The sequence below is a fragment of the Sapajus apella genome, unplaced genomic scaffold, assembly GCF_009761245.1.
Source record: "Sapajus apella isolate SASKATOON/1434 unplaced genomic scaffold, GSC_monkey_1.0 scaffold45, whole genome shotgun sequence".
NCBI lineage: Eukaryota > Metazoa > Chordata > Mammalia > Primates > Cebidae > Sapajus > Sapajus apella.
The window spans coordinates 3795599-3818510 of record NW_022436985.1 but is presented as its reverse complement, the minus strand read 5'-3'; the positions used below and the strand labels follow the sequence as shown (position 1 = coordinate 3818510).

General features: G+C 34.8%; 1 protein-coding gene and 1 long non-coding RNA gene across 5 annotated transcripts in view; one reads left to right on the top strand and one right to left on the bottom strand.

The window, feature by feature from the left end:
- SMARCAD1 (SWI/SNF-related, matrix-associated actin-dependent regulator of chromatin, subfamily a, containing DEAD/H box 1) overlaps positions 1-22912 on the top strand; it is a 78321-nt gene that overhangs the window by 26334 nt on the left and 29075 nt on the right. For 3 of the 4 annotated variants that reach the window (XM_032239589.1, XM_032239590.1, XM_032239592.1), the window contains exons 5-9: positions 2353-2419; positions 5839-5939; positions 14265-14366; positions 15369-15450; positions 16932-17323. In XM_032239589.1, coding sequence (XP_032095480.1) covers positions 2353-2419; positions 5839-5939; positions 14265-14366; positions 15369-15450; positions 16932-17323 — 744 coding nt within the window. The other variant, XM_032239593.1, reaches the window with a different exon arrangement.
- On the bottom strand, positions 3362-21042 carry LOC116524396. Its single transcript, XR_004257313.1, has 2 exons — positions 20961-21042; positions 3362-3424 (listed from the first exon to the last, which is right to left on the bottom strand). It is a non-coding gene; the product is annotated as an uncharacterized LOC116524396 (long non-coding RNA).

Genomic DNA, 22912 nt, shown 5'->3' with positions numbered 1-22912 from the left:
TTTTTTTTTTTTTTTTTTTTTTTTTTTTTCTTTTTTTGAGACGGAGTTTCGCTCTCGTTACCCAGGCTGGAGTGCAATGGCATGATCTCGGCTCACCGCAACCTCCGCCTCCTGGGCTCAGGCAATTCTCCTGCCTCAGCCTCCTGAGTAGCTGGGACTACAGGCATGCGCCACCATGCCCAGCTAATTTTTTGTATTTTTTAGTAGAGACGGGGTTTCACCATGTTGACCAGGATGGTCTCGATCTCTTGACCTTGTGATCCACCCACCTCGGCCTCCCAAAGTGCTGGGATTACAGGCTTGAGCCACCGCGCCCGGCCCGTACATACTCTTTTTAAACGGGGTAACTGCTGTCTAGCTCCAGCAGGACATGGCTATGTGAGCTATCAGTGATAGCCCATTTTTACTAGATACTCACATTTTTCAAATAAAGCCATAAGGCTGGGTTTTTATTGAGGATTGGTCATCACTTTAACAGCTATATTCCTGTGCCTAAAGATCACCCATTTAAAGTGTACAATTTAGTGGTTTTTACTATATTTACGAAATTATGCAATTGTCACTATAATCTCAGAGCAGTCAGTCATAGCAAAAGAAAATTTATATCCATTAGCTGTCACTCTCCAATTTTGTCCCTCTCCTAGCCCCAGGCAACCACCAATCTACCTTTTTATTTTTGGCCTATTATGGACATTTCATATAAATGAGATCAGATATGTGATATTTTGTGACTGACAGAGATTCATGTGTGTTGCAGCTTGTACTTTGTATCTCTTAATGCTAACTAATTTAAAGAAAGACAAAAATAAATATACGTTCAAGTCAAACAAATACGTCCGTGAACCATAGGTGGTTCTGTGCCTGTCAGTTTGAACTCTAAATATAGATTACATTATTTTTATTCTATGTTATTTTTGACATGAATCCACTGAATTTTTTCCCCAAAAATCATTTTGATACCTTCTTACTATTAGTGAAATGAAACTTTAGGGATATCTTGAGTCTAAATTTTCTTAACATAGTGTTACTTGTCTGCTAATGTTTTTTTTGTTTTGTTTTGTTTTTTTGATTTTTTTATGTAAACAAATGTAGACACAAGGGCTGAAGTATTTCAAAGCGGTAATAAGAAAAGAGCTTCCAATAGAATAAACATGGAGTATTAAAGTATTCCACAGAAAGGGCTGAATCTCAGTTTAAGAATACTTTCACTGATTGTCCACTTTTAATGTAGTTTAAAGGATTTTTTTCTTACAAAAATATCTTTCTCTAATTGTGTAATTTTATTGGAAAAATAAGGATTAGTATGCATAATTTCCCCAAATGTTTAATTAATCAGCATCTGAAATTGTGGAATTTAGTGTATCACATACTCCAAAGCAGAGCACTCTCTTGAAGTAATCTGTATTTCAAGTGATCTCCTTCATTTCAAGAGATTTAAAGGTAATGTTTATAAATTACTCAACAAAAGGTTTTAGACCTATATAAATGAATTGAAGAGGCTGTGAAATAGTTCTAGGCTCAATAAGAATATGCTTTGACTATTTTGAAAATGAAGAGGGGCCAATAGGAATATCTGAGCATCCAAGATTAGGAAGAATTAGTGTGGAAGAGAGCACTCTCATTTGATTTGAGACTACTTGATTTAATATAAAAAGTAGCTTATTTAAAAGTAAGATCTTTTTAAAACAAGTAACTCATTTCAAGTATGGGAAGCTATAACAGGAGAAAAATAGGGGATTTTAGTTTCTTCTGAAATCTAAAATTACTGAAGTATAAAAACAGTATATTGGAATGATGTTATACAAGTAATATGTGCATATGTTCTTTAAAAAATTCAAACAATTCAGAAATAGAGTAAAAATTAAGAGCTCTTATCCGATTCGTCTTGAGCAGTATTAGATTTTTTGAAAGAGTAGAATTGTGCTTTTTCTCCTAGAAATTCAAAAAAGAATGTAAATAGATGTCCGTCAGTCTCCTCTTTCCCTTTTCTCTCTCTGTCTGACACACATGTGCATATGCACAGAGTACCTGGACATGTTAGTAGGAAGTTTTGTGTAAAACTTTGTAATTAAAATAGCAAAAATCTGGAATATACTGTATCTATGTGATTGTTTTAATTTTCCTTTATCGTAAGGATGAGTGAATTTAATAAATTTTAAAATATGCTTAAATTTCAGACTTTTCACATAAGATCAATTTTCTGAAAATTTATCAGATTTAGTGAACTTAAATTATGACATACATATTTTCCTACTATGTATATATTTAATATATTCATTCTTAAATATTTCAGTAACTGTGAAATAATTCTTAAAGTGCTGATTTAAAACATTAATCTTTTCTCATTGTTAGTTGATTGAATCAACAAGCACTATGGATGGAGCAATTGCTGCTGCCTTGCTGATGTTTGGTGATGCAGGTATGCCTGAATTAATTTTAAGCCATGTTGATTTATTGTTACATCATAACAGTACCTTCTCATTAATATTACTCCACAGTTTACCAAATACCTTTGTGAATTCTTATAAGAACCTGAGGTATTAATAGTTTGTTTTTTTAAGATAAAGAAATTAAAGCTTACTGTTAAGTAACTTACCTGAGGCCATGCAATTATTTGGGAACCAAATTTCTAAGTTTTTTTGGTTTTTTCTCCAAAAAGGGAAGAAGTTTCTCACTGATAATTTTGCTGCTTTTCTACAAATCTCATAACAGTGAAGTTTTATAGGATGTATTTTCTTTCTTTTTAAAGTATCATTTCTAATTGCATTGTGGTTTTATTATAGGTTTACCAATCTTAGTAAGTAGGAACATAGTCTTGTGGAAAGTCGTAGCTGGTAATCAGCATTCCTTCATTTAGTAAATATTTTTTTCGTGTTGCAGGGCCTTGGGATACAAAAATAAATGCCTTTGAATGAGCTTGCAACATAGAAGCATGTCCAATGTTTTAATAAGTGCTGTCTTGGTTTTTTTTAACTTGCGTATACCAAAAAAAGTAAAAATCATCTGACTGTACTACTAAAAAAGTATTTAAAGTAAGTAGTGAAAGCAAACCCACACTTCATTAACCACCTTAAATTATAACTACCTTTTATATAATTCTCAACTTTTTTCCTGCTTGTATACACTGGTATACAACACAAATACATTAGGTTACAAAATGTAAATATATTGGTTTGCATCTTTATTTTTTTTTTTTTGAGATGGAGTTTCGCTCTTGTTGCCCAGGCTGGAGTGCAATGGTACGACGTCGGCTCACTGCAACCTCTGTCTCCTAGGTTCAAGTGATTCTCCTGCCTCAGCGTCCCACGTAGCTAGGATTACAGGCATGCACTACCACACCTGGCTCATTTTGTATTTTTAGTAGAGATGGAGTTTCTCCATGTTGGTCAGGCTGATCTCAAACTCATGACCTCAGGTGATCCACCTGCATCAGTGCTGGGATTACAGGTGTGAGCCACCATGCCTGGCCTCATTTGCATCTTTTAAAAAATCATTTAATAATTTGTCGTGGATAGCTTCATATTCCTCTGTGACTACCCACAGGATTAGTTTATTAACTGTTTCCCTATTAATTAGCACTTATGTTTTCATTATTTCACTATTATAGTACTAAAGTAAATCACTTTATACATAAATACAGTAAAGATTTATGTTACTTATGTAGGTTACATCTCAAACTAGGATGCTAAAGCAATGTGTATGCACATTTTCAATTTTATTATCTACTTCCATCTCCTTTTGTTAAAGATTATGCCAGTTTATACTTTTATCAACAGTATTTTTGTGAATGCTCATTTTTCTAAGTGTATTCTTTCTACTTTTAATTTTTTTGAGGTTTAAAGTATGTACAAAATAGAAAACAATATGTGTTCCCATGGATCCATCATTCTTCTTCAACAATTATCCACCTCCTTTTTCGTAAACTAAGGGGATTGTATTGGAGTAGTTTCTACATAAGGTTTTATTTTGTTCATATAAAATATTTAAATCTCTGGTTTCCTCCAGTTTGAGCAAGCGGACAGTATTTTGTGGGTTCTACCTACCTTTATACTTTTGTCAACAGTATGTTTGTGAATGGTCATTTTTGTAAGTGGATTTTTTCTACTTTTTTTTGAGTTTTAAAATATTTACAAAAATAGAAACCGTGTTTCCGTGGAGCCATCCATCATTCTTCTTCAACAATTATCCACTTCATTTTTCTTCCACTACGTGGATTATATTGGAGTAGATTCTACATAAGATTTTATTTTATCCATATGAAATACTTTAAATCTTGAATTTCCTCCAGTTTGAGCAAGGAGACAGCATTTTGTGGGTGCTACCTACACAGAATATCAAGATTCTTTTTTGTCTTCTGCTTATTATTAATAGCTATGTGACCTTTAGCAGTGTTGCCTGGCTCTTCTTTTTTCCTTAGCAGTAAAATAGTATAGTAGTGCCAAACTCAAAGGTTGTTGTGAAGAACTGATAAAGTTAATGTATATTTTTTATTATGGTGCCTGGTACATAGTGAGTACATACTAAATGTTAGCAGCTATTTGTTTAAGGATCATCTGATGATAAGAAAAATGTTACAGGAGAATGTTAGCTATGTCTTCCTCATTAGTGCTTCCCTAGCAGCTTCTGAGCTAGGATTGTGCCACTGCACTCCAGCCTGGGTGACAGAGCAAGACCCTGTACCACCATGCCCAGCTAATTGTTGTAGTTTTCGTACAGATGGGGTTTTGCCATATTGCCAAGACTGGTCTCGAACTCCTGAGCCCCAGCAATCTGCCCACCTCAACCTCCCAACGTGCTGGTGCTGGGATTACAGGAATGAGCTCTGCACCTGGCTTCTTTTCTGTTCTTTTTAGGAAAGAATTCAGCATGTCTAGATGATGTGACAGAATTATCTGGTTTGAAGCTTTTTTTTTTCAGACTTAAAATATTACATTTAGAATATTTTGGTTAGTATTTGTACTGACATGAATACTGTGCTTTGAAATGTTAATAGCATTCCATTTTATTTTGTAATAGCCATGTTAATGAAATTTTTAAGCTGACTTGTATTTATTTCAGTTGCATAGTTAGGGCTCTGATATAATTAATGCTGAAATCTTAAACCTTTGTAATCTTAGCAGGTGCTTTCATAGTAGCACAGCAATATGTCTGACAAATTTGTTTCTGAAAGCAAAAGTATTTAAGAAATGTATACAAGATGTATAGTAGCATATGTAGCTCAAGTTTGTTTTCTTCCCATCACAATATGCAGGTTTCATGTTACTGCTGTACTCTGTGTTATATTCTTTTGCTTTTACATTAAGAGCATTTGTTGCTTAAGCCCTCTGTATCTCCATCCTCCTCATTTGTAAAATACAAATGTTACCTACTCTGTAGGTTTCTTTGCAGAAAGTAAATGAAACAATAGTTTATAAAAGACCTTGTGCAAAGCCTCATACATACTAGACACAGAAATTATTGATGTCTGTGATGATATTCAGATAATTTACACTTGGTGGGGGTCAACTTTATTTCATTGCTCAACACTCAGCCACTGGGAAGAACCCCTCCCTCATAATGTTACTCTGTAGAATTACTCAGGAATTTAGAGATGTATATTTTTAGATTAAATAACATAATGGTTTATGAATATAGTATTATAATGATTTCTACTTCTGAACGACTGCAAAGAATATTTCCTTTTTTTCAGTTCAGTCATGTTGAACAGCAAACACTGGGCGTGTTATCAAGAGAACTGTCTAGTATTCATTATAATACATTTTTGCCTTTGTTTTACATTAAATTGATTTTTTTTGCTCTTGCTGTGCAAAGTTTGAATATGCTGCTCTGCTTTAAAAGGTGGTGGGCCCAGGAAAAGAAAATTATCTTCTTCTTCAGAGCCATATGAGGAAGATGAATTTAATGATGATCAATCTATAAAAAAGACAAGACTGGATCATGTAAGTTTATATTTGAATTACAGTATCACAATTGGCTGCTTAAGGATGGAATATGTTGAGTTTGTGGATATTAGACCTGAAAATCCGCCTAAATGAATTCCTTTCTTTCACAACTATGGGAATTTATGTCTACATCTAATTTGTGACTGTTTTGCTTTTTAATTTATCTAGTATGAAGCCTGCATAAACACAGACTATTTTGTGTCTGTGGATATCAGACCTGAAAATTTGTCTAAATGAATCGTTCTTTTCTTTCACCAGAAAGCCAGAAAATTTATGCTTGTGTATATTTTTTGACTGTCTTTGCTTTCTTTTAAATTTATCCAGTATTAATTGCTTATCTCTGCCCTCTTCGTTAAATTGTGTTCTCTGAACTGTGTGCGTGTTCATCTTCAAATTTCCCTTTTTTTATAAGGACAACAGTCAGATTAGGTCCCACTCTAATGACCTCATTTTAACTTGAGTATCACACTAATAACTCTGTCTCCAGTAAGGTCACATTCTGAGGTACTGGCCATTAGGACTTCAATATTTGAATTTGGAGGGGACATGATTAACTTATAACAGTGGTGTTTCCAGAAGCAGTTGAATAGTTAGAGTAGATTATCTACTACTATATCTTTCATGATGAATCATGACAGTGTAATCATCTTGCCACGAGACAGTTGACTTAATCTCCCAAGGAATGGTGCTATAATGGGGACTCATCGTTGCCCTCTGTTCTTCCAGGTTGAGCACTGACTATACCAATAGCCAGATTAATCTTGGTGTAGAAGGTCTTATCTTGTTGATCTGCAAGCACAGACTCAAACCTAGTTGCCAGGGCCATTTGTAAATGGGCCTATTGAGCAAGGATTCAAGTGGCTATGGACTTAACTGGTGTTCACAAAATGGATTATCTTGTACACCGGATGTTTAAAAATCGTCTCTGCAATGTGTGCACCCTTGGCTGAACATTCACATGAACACCATTATCCTTGTATTCTATTCTCAGGATAACTTTTTGTTTTGAGACAGAGTCTTACTCTTGGGCCAGGCTGGAGTACAGTGGTGTGATCTTGGCTCACTGCAGCCTCCATCTCCCAGGTTCAAGCAATTCTCGTGCCTCAGCCCCTGAAGTAGCTGGGATTACACGTGTGCAGCACCACACCCAGCTTTTTTTTTTTTTTTTTTTTGGTAGAGACAGGCATGTTGGCCAGGCTGGTCTTGAACTCCTGACCCCAAGTGAACCACCCACCTCAGCATCCCAAAGTGCTGAGCCACCACGTCTGGCCATCAGAATAACTTCTATTCTGAGATGTTCAACAACGTACCTCTTCTCCAGACCTCCTGGTCACTAGTCTTTCAGTCTTGTTCTTCTCCTTAGTCTCTGTCCATGATACATTGCTAATCTCTACCTCTGGCCATCTCTTTGTACACAAAATGGGCAACAAGATCTACTGCTCAAAGTTATACACAGGACTGCTGTCTGAGATGGGTTTATATTATAACAGTTGTTCACTTGACTGGTTCTAACAATTATGCAAATCCTTTGTAAAGTCAAGCCAGTTCGGGCTGGGTGCAGTAACTTACACCTATAATCCCAGCACCTTGGGAGATTGAGGCAGGAGGATTGCTTGAGCCCAGGAGTTCAAGACCAGCCTAAGCAACATAGTAGGACTCCCGTCTCTGCAAAAAAAGAAAAAAAAAAATTTTTTTTTCAAATTAGCTGGTCATGCTTACATGCATCTGTAATCTCAACTACTTGGGAGGTTGAGGAGGGAGGATTACTTGAGGCCAGAAGATCAAGGCTGCAATGAGCCATAATTATGCCACTGCGCTTCTGCCTGGGTGACACAGTGAGACCTGTCTCAAACAAAGTTTAAGGATTTCTTTCCTCTTTGTCAGGTCAGACAGAATTTTGTTGTTGTTTTCGAGACAGTCTCACCCTGTTTCCCAGGCATTATCTAGGCTGACTGCAATCTCTGCCTCCCAGGTTCAAGCAATTCTCCTGCCTCAACCTCCCAAGTAGCTAGGATTACAGGTGTGTACCACCACACCCAGCTAATTTTTGTGTTTTTAGTAGAAACAGAGTTTCGCCATGTTAACCAGGCTGGTCTCAAAACTCCTGACCCCAAGTGATCCACCCTCAGCCTCCAAAAGTGCTTGGATTACAAGTGTGAGCCACTGTGCCCAGCCTATCAGGTCAAAAACATTCTGCTTTTATCAGGATTTATTATCAAGTCAATAACTGTTTTACAAAAATAAACCAGTTCCGTTTTTAAAATGTGAATCTGTTCCAATGTCAATACATTAGAGAACGATTTGAGCATAATCCAAAATTTGCATGTATTTTTGTGCAGTTTTGTCCATGAGAAATACTAGGTGATCATAGAAAGTTGTTTCCAACTGAACCAAGCCATGTAGGAATACATAAAACACACACACACTTCCAGTATCTACTGGCTGCCTCTTTTTGCCATGTATATTATCCTATTAGGTGATGATGTGCTATTCTTTGACATTTGTGATCTTTTCTATTTGAAAAAACCACTCATTCAACATCCAAACCTATCTAAGCATTCTGGTTCAAAAATGCTACACAGTGCATGCAGAGGGAATGTTTTGAGTATTAAGGAGAAGAAGAAACAAGAAACAAGAAAACATTTGGAAAGAAATGAGAATGTACGGTATCTCAAGCAACAGATATCTTTGATGGTCCACATTATGGTGGACCATAATGTGGACCATCAAAGATAATGCTGCAAAAATAAAAGTGTATGTATGGCTGGACCAGGTTCAAGTGCTGGAAAGTCAATAAGAACAAGGCATAAAGAAATAGAAGAAAAGGACAGATTGTCAGATACTTGGATTCAAGACCAAAGGTTGAAAAACTAAGGAACAGTCTGTCTTATATAGATCTTTGTCATTGTATACACAGACCTAGAATGAAAGTCACTGTACCTTGCATGAGTGGCTCCTTTTAGTGCTGATAGTGGTTACTTTAATGGTTTCAAACAATGCTACAATTCCCAAGCTTTTGGCTGTCAGACATAACCATTAGTGTAGATATGAGAGCTGCAAAAGAATTTTTCAGCAGTGATGCAGAAGTAAATTGAAGAAAGGAGCTGTGCATGTATTCAATTCTTGGTTTTGATTAAACAAATATCTGTTATGAATGCATGCCTTAAATAACCCAAATATGAAAGGCAGAAAATTGTTCTAGGATTCAAGACTCCTAAAGGTAACATAACTGTGATATTTGGCATCAGTGCCAAATGGAGATGTGAAAATGAAGCCAATATCACTCACCAAACTGTGAACCTTTTAAAAGAAATTGTTAAAGTCAGCCTTTGAGGTTCATGTCAGGTATAGTAAAAATGTATGGATGACTGCCCACATTTGCATTTATATTTTTACTTAGTCCTTCCCTGTTAAAGGGATGAATGCCCCAAAACATTTAAAAAAAAAAATTTAAAAATTCTTACAGTGTATCAAGTTCTCACTCTACAAAAGCAGAATTCAATCTATGTCACATTCTTCCATTTGCCTCCAGAAACCACCTCTCTGATAATAGCCTCTTTTTAAAGGTGTGATAGCAAGGTTTATAGCTTACCAAAGTGAACATTTAAGATATTAATGCTGTTATCTAAGGCAGGGATCCAGAAGTGGTTATGGAATGTTGGAAGAGGTTTAACATTGCTGTGTCATTGTTGAAGCCTGGAGTAATATAACAAGAGCGTTTGTGTTACGTGTGGCAGAAAATTGTCTTTGACTTGATTCTCTATTTTGAAGAATTTGATCCTTCAGAGAAATTTTAAAAGTTTAAAACAAGCTATGTTGATCTGAGAAAACAGTTTGGATCTGAAGCACTCAAAAATAAGGATACTGAAAAGCTTCTAGGGTCTTATCCTGTTGATCTAACTGCAGAAAACATTCAGCACCTTGCCGCTGATGGCTGTATGGATGCAGAAGATGATGATGACAGTGACGATGAAAGTCAGAAGTCTGTGTATGCCATGACAGTGGAATACAATACAGATGTTTTAAATGCTGTGAAAATAGTTGGACTGCCTTGAAGATAATGGCCTTACTGCTGAAGATAGTAGAATAGTCTTGTATGGCATCTAGATGAATTTGGAACTGTACAGGCAGCTTTAGTGTAAAAGGAGGAGGCTGGCAATGCAACAGAAATTTTATTCTTTATGTTTTAAGTCACTACAGTAGACATAACAAGGACGGTGAGCTACAGCCTTCTGTATCTGGCATTACAAATTTCCATTCATTTTCAGATAACCTGTTTTCTACCACTTGACAATAACTCATAAGCTGTAACCCTTCCAATGTCCACAAGCAAACTTCAGCTCATATTTATTGTAGTATTTATATATTAACTATCTAGTGTGTATAAAATAATGGTATCATTTTTATTAGATTGCTTTCTCTTTTTATGTGTTACTGATGTTTTTTGACATTTTATCTCTAATGCAGTCTTTTTCCCTAAAGGCTATGATTTTTACTTTAACAATTTTGCATAGTGCAATAATTTTTGGAAATGCATATGTCACAGCAGAACTGATTCTGGCCAATAGAAGAGGACATGATGACCTTTCTGTAAAGCTCTCTGCAATGATTTTCCCACTGGGGCTTGCCAGAGACTTCATATGATATCATCCTTACCTTTGACAGATTCTTTGAGAATTATTGCATCTGCTGGTCATGAAACCCAAGTGACAGAGTACCTTGTATTGCACTCTGGACCTGTTACAAAGCCCTCTCTTAACCTGGGCCCTGTTCATAACCAACAATCTTTTTTTTTTTTTTTGAGATGTTGGTTGCCCAGCCTGGAGTGCAATGGCATGATCTCGGCTCTCCGCAACCTCTGCCTCCCGGGTTCACAGTAGCCTGCCACCACACCCAGCTAGTTTTCTGTATTTTTAGTAGAGATGGGGTTTCAGTGTGTTAGCCAGGCTGGTCTCAAACTCCTGACCTCGTGATCTGCCCACCTCGGCCTCCCAAAGCGTTGGGTTTACAGGCGTGAGCCACCACGCCTGGCCATAACTGACAATCTTAAGAGGTATTTCATAAAATGAATCAAAGCAGTACACACACTAATAAAATGCATCTTGCCTCCAGTGTGCAAAGAGCTCCCTATATCCAAACAGTCTGAAGACGCAGATAGGTGCACCCTTTCTTTTCTTAAGAGTGGAGTTTCCAACATGCTCCAGACTACACTCCCATAAAAGTGATGGTCCTCAGAGTGAAGATGGTTATTCCCTCATCCTGCTATGTAGCATGTACATATCTGACCAGTACTATTCAAGATACCCACTACCTGTTTATCAAGTCCAGTCAATGTGACATCTTCAGTATAGTGGATCAAGTGATACTCTCTGGACAATGCAAAACCACCTAAGTCTGTGAGTATTGTATTATGAGAGAGAACCAGGAGTGTTACTGTAACTCTGAAGACTGAGGGTGTATCATTAAACCTGCCAAAATAAAAATGGATTGCTTCTGTTTGACCTAATTGGGAAAGGGGGAAAAGCAAGTGCTTGATTGATAATTGCATAGCCATATTGATTTGCTCCAGCAAAAATACCACATCCTGTCTAACAGCTGTAGTTGGAGTTTGATTGTTTATGATACTCTTAAATAATTCTGCAAGACTCATCTACCTTTTGTATAGGCAAAGGAGGCATCTTACATTGGGATGGGATGGTTGTTATCATATCTGCAGTTCCTTTAGGACTGTAGTAATTGCTTATTAGTGTTGTTTTGATAGAGAGGGACAATTCTAGGGACTTGGATTTGGTGTTTCCTATAATAGTAGCCCATGCATCATGGGTCAGGGAACTAATAGAATATGGGATTTCTGCCAGTGCCAAATATGTCTGTTCCAACTATGATTCTGGAGATGGAAAAATAAGCACTGGGTTGAATCATAACCCTTGGGCATGCTAAGACAGATGTGGGCCCAAGCTTTGTCAACTAGCTTTTGTAAAGTGTCCATATAGCCTCCTGGACCACATGAGTATATTCAGTCAATCAGGGATTAGCAGAGCTAGGAGAAGTGTGGGACCCAAGAGCAAACAGCACGTGATAGGCACCCCATCTACTAAATATTGTGCTATCATATATTTGATTCCCAAGAGCTGTTTACTGTTTTCCAAATATTTTATCTATTTTTTTATTAAGGTGAAATTCACCTAGCATAAAATTAATCATTTTAGAGTGAACTATTTAATGCCATTTAGTACGTTCACAATGTGGTATACCGTCATTCCTGTCTAGTTCCGAACACTGTCATCACCTGATAATAGCAGGCTATACCCATCAAGCAGTTTCTCCCAATTCCCTCCTCCCCCCAACTCCTGACAATAATCAATCTGCCTTCTGTCTCTGAATTTACCTATTCTGGATATTTTGTGTAAGTGGAATTATATAATATGTAACCTTTTATGTCTAGCCTCTTTTTAATTTCAGAAGAATGTGTTTGCTTTTTTCTTTTTTCAACTTTTATGTTAGAATCGGGGTTTGTGTGTTATTTTTTTACAAGGGTTTATTGCGTGATGCTGAAGTTTGAAGTATGGATGAATCTGTCACCCAGATAGTAAGCATAGTACTCAATAGGTAGTTTTCCTCAACCCTTCCCTAACATCCTCCCTCCACCCTCTTGTGTTCCCCAGTGTCTGTTCTCATTTTTATGAACATGTGAACCTGATGTTTAGCTTCAATTTATACATGAGAAATGTGGTATTTGATTTTCTGACTTCACATTAGCTTGCTTAGGGTAATAGTTTCCAACTACATCTGTATTGCTGTGAAGGACATGATTTTGTTCTTTTTTATTTGCCTCTTAGCATAATGCTTTCAAATATACTACAATGGTTCATTCATGTTGTAGTATGTATCAGTACTTCATTCTTTTTTATGACTTAGTATTCCATTGTATGCGTTTACCACAGTTTATTTATCTGTTTGTCCATTGGTGCACATTTAATATATTAAAAAATGAACAACTGAAGTTTATGAAACAGTAGTGAAAAAGCAGTGGTTTAGAGTTAGACACTTGGTTCCGTTCCCTCCTCAGCTGATTGTTGGCCATGTGTGAACTTTAAAATACTGTTCTAAAAAATAAAATAAAATACTGTTCTTGGAATTTCAGCGTACCTGGGCTGTAAAGATGACAGCATGAATTTCTGAGGATTTTGAAATGTTTTCTCCAGTTGTATTTCACCAATGTATTTTATTATTTCCCTGCTCAAAATCCTGTTGCTTCTGAAAAAAGACTAACCTTAGGTTTTATGCCGTGTTAGCTCTGGTTTAATTCTTCATCCTTGCAGTCTATCCACATTCTCTGCACTTTAGCCCAAGTGGACCACTTACTAACTTATTATTATGAAACACTAACTTACTATTATGCAGTTTTCTTCTTTAATCCAGATATCCATAGCGTTTTATTGGTCTCTGTTTTATGAAACTTTATTTTACTCCATTGTGCAGAGGAGGTATCAGAACTTAGTTGTTTCTATCTAAGGTATTGAAAGACAAAAATAGCGATTTAGTTGTTGGATCATAAAGGAGGTTGAAGAACTAGAAGACTGTATTTTTCTCCATCTTTTTTGTATAGCATGTACAGTTCTAAGCAGAGTAGATAAATGCTTTTTGATTGACTAGAATTTTTCCTCTGCATTAACACAAGGAGTCTTTTCTTTTTGCTTAAATATGGACTTTAAGCAGTTTGTTCAAGTGAAGTTAAGTGACAGAGAGGAAGGAAAAGTGAGACTATGTATGCCCACAATTCTCATATTAATCTATTTGGTTCGTTTATTATTTAGTTCCACTTAAATTCCTTTTATCATTGTTTCAGTTTTATGTTGTGATTGAGCAATTAATATTTAAGCCGTTCTCTGAATCAAAAGTGAAGTAAAAGTAAACTCTTTTCAGAATTTGAGATTTATAGGTGAGTATAATAGTGAACATAGATGAGATTTGTATCCTTTTAAAATTTACCATTGTCTTAGAGAAGACATCAGTTTACTTGATTATATTGAGTTAATTTGAGGATCATTCTAGTTGTTTAACAGATTTATCTCATTTTAAGCACTGAGAATAAAATTTGAGTTTTTGGATATGCAATCAGGGTCTTCCAGTGATCTTAAGTCAGCAATATTTTTTATCCTTGAAGACATAAATGTGCCAATGTTCATAGAAACGAAAAGAAACATTTTGGATTCTTCTGATTGTGATAATTTTCATACCAAGTCAAAAATACAAATATAATTGCCTTAAGACCATTGTTATTGATATCTCTTAAATTGGTTCTTTTTTTCTCCCCATTAGGGAGAGGAATCAAATGAGTCTGCAGAATCTAGCAGTAATTGGGAAAAACAGGAAAGTATTGTATTGAAATTGCAAAAGGAATTTCCCAATTTTGACAAACAGGTGAGTAGTCATGTATGAAAATTTAATCAGTGTGTAAAATTTAATCAGTGTGTGTAATAAGTATTTTTATCACAAAGTAGTGTTAGAATTCAACCATACAAAAGCTTAGAGTGAGTTTTGCATTTTTGTAATTAAATGTTCTCCTTTTATCAATGTTATAAAGTATTTTCATACTGTTTAATTATGTTGTTTATTTACCTTGTTTACTCATTACAGTGTCTATGCTGTATCCCTAAGTCATTTTTTAAAAAACCATAATAAAAATTGTGAACTCATTTATAAAATGTAAGTCATCTAGAAAGTCATCTGTAACCCTGCCCCCATCAAGTAACTGCTTAGTTTTTTTCATGCTCTCATCCTTGAAATTTCTTATAAGAATTTTAAAAGTTCTTATAAGAATTTCAGTGTCTTACTAGTTCATAAGCTTGCTTCTACTTCCTAAATAGTAAGAATATTTTCAGAGTCTTTAAAGACTCATGCCACGCATGTTGTTGCTAAAAGAGCCTCTGTTTAATCCTATGATTATATATAGAAGCAGCACATAATTGTTTAACATTTAGAGTATATTTATACTTGCCATGATTTAGTTGAGTATATATGCTCAGATAGTACATCTACTAAATTCTGATGAGCTAAATGCCCAATCTTGTTGCCATACTAGTTCTTTACCTATGTTAAAACTTAAGCCAGCTGCATATTGAAATTTCATTTTTAATTGAGCAAGCATTTCTTGATCTTCTACTGTTTACGGTACTTCATAGTGAGAGTTAGAAATGCAAAAAAAAAAAAAGTCAAGTTTTCTTTCCTTTAAAGACTATTATGTATTTGTGGAGGTGAAATTACACAGAAAGCATATGTAAAGCAGCATAAAAACAAGTGCAAAATAATCAGATATGAATTCTCTGTTTTCAGGTGATTAACTTACTTTTAAAAGAGCATAGACCTTTTCTGCAAGTTGCTAATTTGAGATTTTTAACAAAAAGATAAATGACTTATTTCTAGGAACTAAGAGAAGTACTCAAGGAGCATGAATGGATGTACACAGAAGCTTTAGAATCTCTAAAAGTGTTTGCAGAAGACCAAGGTAATTATTCTGTGCCGCAGAAACTACATAATTCTCATTATATGCTGCATTTTAGTATATAAGAAAATGGTGTAAGAATACCTATTAGCTGTTAATCAGAGGATGGGATTGCAAAAGATACTAGAAGTAATGATGTAAAAACATTCTAACAGCCAATTTCTAAATCTTTTGACCTGCCTGTTCTTTAGCATAGTGTAAAACAAAACAGTAAGTATCTTTTTCTATTTGTTCAGCCTTTTTTGATAGTTAAGGCTACTTTTAAACTGCCATGTTTTATTAAGTGTAAAAGAAGCTTTTTAACAACTGTCAGGATGGATCTTGTGATTGGTGATATCACGTCATTACTATAATGTAGGTGTCTTAGCCTATACTTGCACAGATTTTAAAAGCACTAGCATCAGAAACTTAAGGGTATCATAGGCATGAACCCATTTTGGAACACTCTTAATTCTAGGATCCAAATGATAGAGGAGAGGTGGTAAGGAAGAGTTGAGTCATACGTGTTTAGTAACATACCTAAGGAAGAATCAAGTAGACTAGCTCTTCATAATTGCAAAGCCAGCTTTCAAAGCCCAGCATGGTAGCTTTAGGTGTTTTGGATTTGATTTTTTAAAATAAATTGTTTTAAAAGAAAGGCTATACTACCAATACTCTTGATGGCGCAGAAAATTATATTCTGTGGCAAAAAGAAAGCTACCAAATCTGAGTTTGAAAAATGGATGAGAAAAGCCATGTTACGAATGTGAAAAAATTTAAGGAATACTTTAGCCAATGTATTTTACTTATTTTTTTTATAAATGCACAAAAATAAAGGTATGAATCTGTATAAGTCTAATAGCTTTCTGAGTAAGTAAAACATTCTGAATAAAGTATTGTGTTATAGATTAATTGGTGCATGTTTTCTCACTGGTACATAAAATAATGGTGTACCTTCATTCACAGGCATCTTAGAATTCTGTAAACTGATAGATTAGTCAGTGATAAGGAATGTGGCTTTTTGATAATACTGTATTTGAATAATTTTTTAAGTAATGATGAAACTTAGAATACTGAAGATAGTATTGAAAAATTATGGATAGTTGAAACATACACACTTTTCATTTGTAAGCTTTATAGTAGGGTAAGCATCATTTTTGCTGTTTTCTTCAGCATTGGCATAGTGAGTGGGGCTGCTCGGAATATCTGGGACATCATAGGGATATGCAGTTGCCATTTATGTTCTCAGGACCTTTGTCGCAAAATAGAAATTTACATTTAATTCATTTTAAAATCAAGTTACCACCTGCTTTTGAAACTTATTTTTAACCTCAAATTCTACTTCAGTATTTCTTTTTAAAGCGTATCAGTATTTAATAAATTGTGGTTGAATTCTTCGTATTCAAAAGGAATAGGTGAATATTTTAAGTTTTTATTTAAAATCTACCTTTATATTTAATTTATTTATTTGTAATTTAGTTTCTGTTTTTGTCTTTTGCATACAGATATGCAATATGCATCACAAAGTGAGGTTCCAAATGGAAAAGAAGTTTCTTCAAGGAGTCAAAATTATCCTAAAAATCCAACTAAAACAAAACTAAAACAGAAATTTTCAATGAAAGCACAAAATGGCTTTAACAAGAAACGTAAAAAAAATGTATTTAATCCAAAGAGAGTTGTTGAAGACTCTGAATATGATTCAGGTTCTGATGTCGGTAGTTCACTAGATGAGGACTATAGTAGTGGTGAAGAAGTGATGGAGGATGGGTATAAAGGTAAAATTCTTCACTTTCTTCAAGATGCTTCGATTGGTGAACTTACTTTGATTCCTCAGTGTTCTCAGAAAAAGGCTCAGAAGATAACAGAACTCCGGCCCTTTAATAGTTGGGAAGCTCTGGTAAGGCTTTATTCTTTTTTCCCCCTGTATGTGTGTGTGTATTTAATTCACAGTACCGGTTATAGTCAAGTTGTCTTTAGCCCAGGGAAGCATAGATGGGTGGCCTTATCCTGTGTAAAGTCGAACATTTCTTTCATTGTAAGCCAATAGTATTTCAAATAGTGTCATATGACCTAATTTTGAATGAATTAAGGGGTGATTTTCCTGAAAAACCCAAGCTGATTGGCTGGGAGTGCTGTCACTCATTCTTTTGCATAGAAACTTGGTTCATTTCACTGCAGAAGAAGAAATTAGAGCTTACATTTAGGAAGGAGTTGTTTGCTAGCCTGTTCAGATCTGTTACTGCTGAGACACCATGCAGAAAGCAAGAATGTGGCAGAAATTTTACTACAATTACTTGAAGAGCAATAGCAACGGCCAGGGGAGCTCCATGATTCAAAATGCCAGCCTAAGTGTTTTATGCTTCACCACAAAAGAAGCAATTGTTTATTTTCTTTTTTTCTTCTAAAAGTGACAGCTCAATCTCTAACATGTTTTTCTTGGTTAAACAACGCGGCCATTTTATGGAGTGTAGCAGGCTGCAGCGTTTTTAATTGGAAAGATAGAAAAATTTCTGGAAGCCTAGAATTCAAGCGTTAGGTGAAGGGAAGGCATAAGCACTGGTAAGTACACTTTGCATGATCATTTTCTGGAATTTGATTTTCTGTAAACAGGTTTTATCCAGAATACCTGCATTTTGAATTTTATGAATGCCAACAGTCATCAAATCTTATTCATACAGATAAATATAAGAACTCTTAAATTTTGCTTCAACTCTTATGTGGGCTTTTATAGCAGGAATTGTATATAGGCCCTGTTGTAAAAGCAATATGGATGATTTTTAATAGCTTTAAAAGATGCAGTGACCCTTGATGCTTTATAAAATTTTTTAGGAAGTTTTATTCCCTAAGTGAGGGAGCAAAATTGCTTTTGTGATTAATTTTATACTTGCAGCAAATCTAAATGAGCATTAAATACCTTGATAAGTGTCTTGAAGTGGCAGTAGGGGAGAGTCCCTGAACAGTGGTTATAAATAATAGTTGAAAAATACAGAAACAACATTAATAATGTTCCATAGCTTTAACAAATAATAATAAAACCATTTGTTATGCCTGAAGCCTTTGCTTTTCCAGAGAACATCTGTCAAAGCAGGCCCTTTCAAAACTTGTTTGGCTTTGCCTGAGTGATTTATTTGTTCAAGTATTTGCTGAAGGGCTTTCTTGTTCTTCTTTTCTTCCTATTTTTCTTTCTTTTAATCTTTAATGGTCTCCTATGTTATTGCAGAGTTGGGTTGCTCAGGCTTGTTGGGATTCTAATTTAATAAGATATGCAATTATCTGCACTAGTTTGTGTAGTCACTGTAACTACTTGCCCGAATATCTTATAGTAAAAGTAAATTATACAATTTTACCAGAAGTATATGTGCCAGATGTTTTTAAAAAATATTCAGCAACTTAACATGTAGAAAGCATATCTCCCCTACTAATTAATCAGAAGAGTTTAAATTAGTCTTGACATGAATTAGGAGATTAGGCATTACTTACTTAAACCTCCTAACATCTTGCCCCTTTCTAAAAGTTGAACATAAAGACTATATTGTTTGCTCTAACCATCGATCCAAATATGAAATATTTTATGTTAACAGTCTAAAGGTATCTGAAAAGTAAACTTTCTACTTGAGTTCAGTGAATACAATGCTTTTCTGTCCTTAGCAAAGTAGGTAAATGAGCTTTTTCAAATTTGTATTGTAAATTAGCAAGTAAATATATATATACTTTCAATTTTAATTTGCTTAGAATGTTGAGATTCTACTTTAAAAACCTTTAGAATTTTAAATGTGACTTACTTAGAGAGTACTTCTTTTTTTAAACTAAAGCCCTACCCTAAAGCAGTTTTAATATCTTAATAAAATTATCAAAACAAAAGTCAACATTAGGCATATTTTGGTTAAAAGCTATATAATTTGCTTCTTCCCTGTTAATCAGTAAGGTTTGATAATGTGCCTCTAAACAACTTCAAAAGGAAACAAAAGCAAAAAAAAAAATTGTTTTCTTTTGATAGCTGCCATATTTAGAAATTTCTATGAGAATTAGTTGAAGTTTTAGTTTTATTGCTCAGTCATATTTTAATGAAAATTACAAGGTATTAAATATATTAAGAACAGCCTGCTAACGAATAGCTCTTTCTTGAAATTATTGTTTAATCTTAGTCTTAAGAATTGGGGAACTTCTATTTATGAACTGTAAAATTCATAAATATTTCATCAAAAAATTCATACTTGAGACCATGAATAAAATACATATATAAAATAGTAATTTTTATTAAAAGTGAGGTTTCTTTAACATTGGTAATTATTAAATGATTAAATGTAATCATTAGTATTTCATGGTCTTATAAAAGTAATTTAAATGTGAAAATTATGTTAGTTGTGCCTTTTAAAACAACATTTGAAAAGTTGTTGATCATTGATTGTTTTCAAGGTTGTAGACATATAAGGTAATATAAGTGTAATAGATATTATATATAAGTAAATGTAATATACTTATGTCACCTACTTGGTAATCTAATTATAGTAATTTTAAATCTAGAGGTTACTACTATTCTATATTATTACTTATTTGTCAGATAATTACGCTTTTTGAAACTAAAAGACTCTTGAGATATTTTAGTCACTCCCATCTTACAGGAGGAAAATTTGATTTTTTTTTAGAGTACACTACCTAAGAGGATATTTATGCTTGCAGCTTTATAATCATTTTTTTTCTGAATCAAAATTTAAATATTGTTTTTAAATTTTTCTTCATAATTTTTTCCACTTGTAGTTTTTCTGCATAATAGTAATGTAGGTGCTCACTGTGAGAAAACCTCATCATTAAATCAAGTCGCCTTCAGAAATATAGCAAGCCAAAAATGCCATTAGTTTAAAAACTGGTACTGTTATTGTGGTAAAATTAGAGATTTTATTGCCAAATTTCACACATTAGATGCCGTCATTTCACCAGCCACTTACTGGATTTTTGCCTAGGCTTGCACACAGTAGGGTAGGGGATATTAGTATGTCTGTGAAAAATCTTACTATGTTGCATCTTTATATGTTAATCAGAGTAGTAATGTTTTTATGCTGACCAATGCAACATGCGTCAGTAACTCAACCTGACAACTTTCATATATGCATCGACTTTGTTAACATTTAGATCAGTGTAGATTCGGTTTTTCTTGGCTGTTAAGCATTCAGGTTTAGTCCAGGTCAAACACTATGCTCCTCATTGTGTTACTCTCATCTCTCATCTGCTAGATTGCTGATTTTCTTTTTTGTTTGTTTTTTGTTGTTGTTGTTGTTGGGTTGTTTTTTGTTTTATTTATTTTATTTTATTTTTTTTGAGATGGAATTTGTCACTTAAGCTGGTGTGCAATGGCGAAATCTTGGCTCACTGCAACCTCCGCCTCCCAGGTTCAAGCGATTCTCCTGCCTCAGCCTCCATAGTAGCTGGGATTACAGTCTCCTGCCACCACACCCTGCTAATATTTGTATTTTTAGTAGAGACGGACTTTCAACATGTTGGTTGGGCTGAGCTGGAACTGCTAACCTCAGATCCACCCGCCTCAGCCTCCCAAAGTGCTGGGATTACAGGCTTGTGCCATTGCACCTGGCCGTTTGCTTTAACTGGTGATTTTTGTAAAATGCCTGCCTAAATTGGCCACTTAAAGCATCATAATCATATTTCTTCCTTCTGGATAAGGTGGCATCAGTGAATTTATTTATAAGATTACTATATTCAAGATTTGTTTTAATTTGTGTAAGTTTGATAAGTTTGTATTTAAAAAATTACAAGTGCATTTTGAGTACTTTGTAGGTGCTGCCAGGTATTTATAATAATGAATAAGCCTAGGACTCTGTCCTCAGGGCTGCCTTTTGGCAAGTGGGGATTAATAATTTGAAAATTAAATCTGCTTTTAAACAGTTTCCCCTGTCCTATGGAAATTCAAAAATATTTGTACAGTAAGAGTGACACACTGTGGCAAGAGAGGGATACTTCAGTTGTTGACTGTTTTTGAAAGAAAAAAGTCCTTTGATAACTTGAGTTTTTATTGAAGAGATCACGATCAGGGCCATACTTCAGTTGTTGACTGTTTTTGAAAGAAAAAAGTCCTTTGATAACTTGAGTTTTTAATGAAGAGATCACGATCAGGGCCATATTGATGAGGTTTTGTTTTTTTTTTTTTTCATGTAATTTATTCAGCAGGTAGCAGTTGCCTTTTATACTTTCTTCCTCCTGAAAAAAGAGATTTATCATTTTTTGAAAATGATTCCTTTTATCCAAGATTGAAGCAGTATCTGCAGAAATGTAACGTTTATCCTAAATTCTACCAAAGAAACCCACCATTTCAGTTGTTTTGAGCATTATGTCTTTATGTATACATTTGTATACTTCATACCATGTAAACGGGATCATCTTTTTTGTGCTTTTCAATAACTTAGATTTACTAACAGATCCCGCATTTGTCTGGTACTTTGTATTTCTTAGATCCTTTTTTGGGGGAAGTTAAGTAACTTACAGGATTGTGAAGTGATTTTTGTGTTCATAAAACTGTAGCATGGTGGCAGTAGAGTATACTTATACCTTTCCTTAAATGAGAGCCTCTCTTTCCCCATCCCCAAATTAATGAAGATATTAACTGCTGAGTTTCTTTCTTTATTTCTTTTTTTTTTTTTTTTTTTTTTTTTTTGCACTCTTGCCCAGGCTGGAGTGCAATGGCGCAATCTCGGCGCACCGCAACCTCCGCCTCCCAGGTTCAAGCAGTTTTCTTGCCTCAGCCTCCTGAGTAGCTGGGACTACAGGTGCGCACCACCACACCCAGCTAATTTTTGTATTTTTAGTAGAGATGGGGTTTCACCATGTTGACTGGGATGGCCTCAAACTCCTGACCTTGTCATCCGCCTGCCTCGGCCTCCCAAAGTGCTGGGATTACAGGCGTGAGCCACCGCACTCTGCCAGCTATTGAGTTTCTTTACTTTTTGTTAATGTTTTTACTTTTATTATTTACACACGTACTTAGATTCACAAATAATTCTATAGGCTTGTCCCCGCACCCCCGAGAAAATCCATATCCACCCTTTTCCCCAGCCTGTTGCCCACACTGCAGATAACTTATTTCATGGCTTTTGTCTGATTGTTCTTATCACCTCCATATCTTGAGGTAATATAATGCCCTTTTTTTTTTGTCATTTGTAGGTCATATCTATCAACTTAATGTTATAGACAATAGAATTTAGCTCTCGTGGTCTCTCACTTCACTTGCCCATTTTCTGTTCCCCAGTTCTATTAATATATGTTAATAACATGGTAATTTCGAAGATCATTTTTAGTGTCTGCATTGTTATGACTATGCAAATGCCTTTCACTGAAGAACCATGTAGTATACGACATGATTATTTTTTGTTTTTTTCTCATCATTTTTCTAGTTGTCTCGGTTTTTCTGTTTGCTTATTTTTCCGTATATTTGTCATTATGTCAACTCTAAAGTCTTTTCCAGTTGCCTAAATTTCCT